This window comes from Eimeria necatrix, genomic scaffold (assembly GCF_000499385.1).
Source record: "Eimeria necatrix Houghton genomic scaffold, Enh_scaff321, whole genome shotgun sequence".
NCBI lineage: Eukaryota > Apicomplexa > Conoidasida > Eucoccidiorida > Eimeriidae > Eimeria > Eimeria necatrix.
The window spans coordinates 1-2,484 of NW_013655315.1; the positions used below are offsets into that span (position 1 = coordinate 1).

Below are 2,484 nucleotides of genomic sequence, written 5' to 3' on the forward strand. Positions count from 1 at the left end.
GCAGCAGCAGCAGCAGCAGCAGCAGCAGCAGCAGCAGCAGCAGCAGCAGCAGCAGCAGCAAGAGTGGGTGTTAGAGGTTTACCTCTTTGCGCAGCTTCTCGAGTTCAGTTTTGAAGTTTGCATTTAGTTTGAGACCCTTGAGGTCGATGGCCTTCACAGCCAGGACCGCGTCCTGGTCTTCTGCTGCTGCTGCATCCCCCCGCTGCTGCTGCTGCTGCTGCTGCTGCTGCTGCTGCTGCTGCTGCTGCTGCTGGCGGACACGTTTGCACCTGAAGACTGTGGAGGCGCTGCCAGAGCCAATGGGGTCCAGCAGCTCATAGACAGCGCCGTTGCTGCCTTCGAACCACCTGCCAGTTTCGAGGCCCAGAAGAAACCGCCTGTCTGCTGCTGCTGCTGCTGCTGCTGCTGCTGCTGCTGCTGCTGCTGCAGGCTCTGCTGCTGCTGCTGCTGCGGGGGCGCTGGGGACTCGCTGCATTTCCTCTGCAGTCAAGTCGGAAGTGCTGGAAGTCGCATCGGCTCTTGGGGGGCCCTTGGGGGCCATAGCTGCGGTGTACGTACACCCGAAGGCGCAGCAGCAGCGGCCGCGGCGCCGCTGCTGCAGCAGCCGCTGCTGCTGCTGCTGCTGCTGCTGCTGCAGCAGCTCGCGGGGAGAAGGCGGGGCGCAGCGGAAGAGGAACGCGCTAGTGGTGGCCAGCGGGCTCCGCGGTGTACGTACACTCCACACACCGCAGCGCAGCCACTGCCACTTGGGAAGTTTTGCGGAAAGCCAAAAGAGAAACTGGAGAAAAGAAAAGCAGCAGCAACTGCAGCAGCTGCTGCAGCTGCAGCAGCTCTCGTGCTGCTGGGCTGCAGCAGCAGCAGGACTTGGAGGAGGGCTGCAGGGGGCCTTGGCCGCGGAAAGCTGAGAAAAGGAAAGTCGCGTTGAGTTCCTCCGCAAGTTCTGTGGACTGCAGCGCAGCAGCAGCAGCAGCAGCAGCAGCAGCAGCAGCAGCAGCAGCAAAAGCCCGCTGCATGCGGGCCCGAAACGCCGCAGCGACGGCGCCTGCGGCTGTCGGCCGGCGCCGCCGCCGCGCGCAGCAGCTCTTGGCGCGGAAACAGCGAAAAAAAAAGGTCTTCCGTTGCCTGGGGGTCCCGAAAAGCGGAAACTCTCCGCTTCCAGCCCGTGTGCAGCAGCGAGCTGCGGGAAGAGTGACCCAAAGGACTTTAAAGTTTTATTTTCCTCGAGTTTGCGGAGAAATTCAACAATTCGGCGCAGCTTTCCGCGAGTTTGCGCCGACTGCGCGTTTCGGAGCCGCTGAGGCGGCGAGGTGTCTGTACACCGCGGCGGTGCCCGCGCGTGCGCAGTCCTGTGCAGAACTCCGCCGATCTTCGGCGCTGTCTTTCAGTTTTTCTTCGAATTTGGACTTTGCGGGATTAATTTGAGAGTTTTTTGCTGAAATGCTGGTCGCGAGTGCGAAGAAGCCGCTGGCGGGCGCGGCGTCGCCGCGTTTCGGCGCGGCGCTGTGCGGGAAGCGGGCGCGGAGCGGACTGGAAAGCGAGCGATCCGGGCTCTGCGGCGCTCCCCAGCGGCTCTTTTTTTTGCAGAAACTTTCCCAAGACGGCCTGCGTGGTGAGGCGAGCTTTGAAAGTCCCTGCTGCGCGTTTGCAGCCACTTCTCGCGGCTGTGCAGCGAGCGCCGCGAAGGGCCGGCTGCTCGCGCTGGCCCGCAGCGCCGCGCAGCAGCAAGAGCTCTTCGACGGCTTCTCCAGAACTGCCAGCGAGCGCTGCGAGCCGCTCTTTGAAGTCCTTTCGGAGCTCTCTAAGGCTCTCCGCGAGGACTGCGGGCTGGCCTTCCCCGCTGCTGCTGCTGCGCTGCAGCAGCTGCAGCGCAGCGCCGCAGGCCTTTCCCAAGTGCTGCAGCGGCTCGCGGCCAGAAAGGCCGCGGGGGCCCTCGAGGCCCAAAAGCTCGAAGGCCAAATTCAAAACTGCAGCGCCAGGGCCGCTCTGCTGCAGCAAACAAACCCGCAGGTAAAAAGGCCCTTTTGCTTCTTTTTTTCAAGTCTTTGTTGCTTTTTTGTTGGATTATTTGTTTGTTGGATTCTTTTGTTTGAAGGATTCTTTTGTTTTTGGATTCTTTTGTTTGTTGGATTCTTTTGTTTGAAGGATTCTTTTGTTTGAAGTCTTTGTTGCCTTTTGTTGGATTCTTTTGCTTCAAGTCTTTGTCAAGTTGTGTTTATTTGCTTCTTTATTTCAAGTCTTTCTTGCTTTTGTTTGTTGGATTCTTTTGTTTGAAGATTCTTTTGTTTGAAGTCTTTGTCAGTATTTGTTTATTTGCTTCTTTTGTTTGAAGTCTTTGCCATTTTTTGTTTTTTTGCTTTTTTTATTTGAAGTCTTTTGTGAACTTCTGTCGCCTTTGCTTCATTTCTCAGTTTGCGTCTCTTGGGTTATTTCTTGCAAATATTTAATTAATTAATTAGAAATGCAAAATTATTAATTAATTAATTA

At 56.9% G+C, this 2,484-nt stretch overlaps 2 protein-coding genes across 2 annotated transcripts; one reads left to right on the plus strand and one right to left on the minus strand.

The window, feature by feature from the left end:
* Positions 1-70: 70 nt before the first annotated feature.
* On the minus strand, positions 71-541 carry ENH_00043270 (hypothetical protein, conserved; the record flags this gene model as incomplete). Its single annotated transcript, XM_013585374.1, has 1 exon — positions 71-541. One exon carries the CDS (start codon positions 539-541, stop codon positions 71-73), a length of 471 nt encoding a protein of 156 aa, XP_013440828.1.
* An 896-nt stretch (positions 542-1,437) lies between these two features.
* On the plus strand, positions 1,438-2,157 carry ENH_00043280 (hypothetical protein, conserved; the record flags this gene model as incomplete). Its single annotated transcript, XM_013585375.1, has 1 exon — positions 1,438-2,157. The coding sequence occupies one exon, from the start codon at positions 1,438-1,440 to the stop codon at positions 2,155-2,157; it is 720 nt and encodes a 239-aa protein (XP_013440829.1).
* Positions 2,158-2,484: the final 327 nt, after the last annotated feature.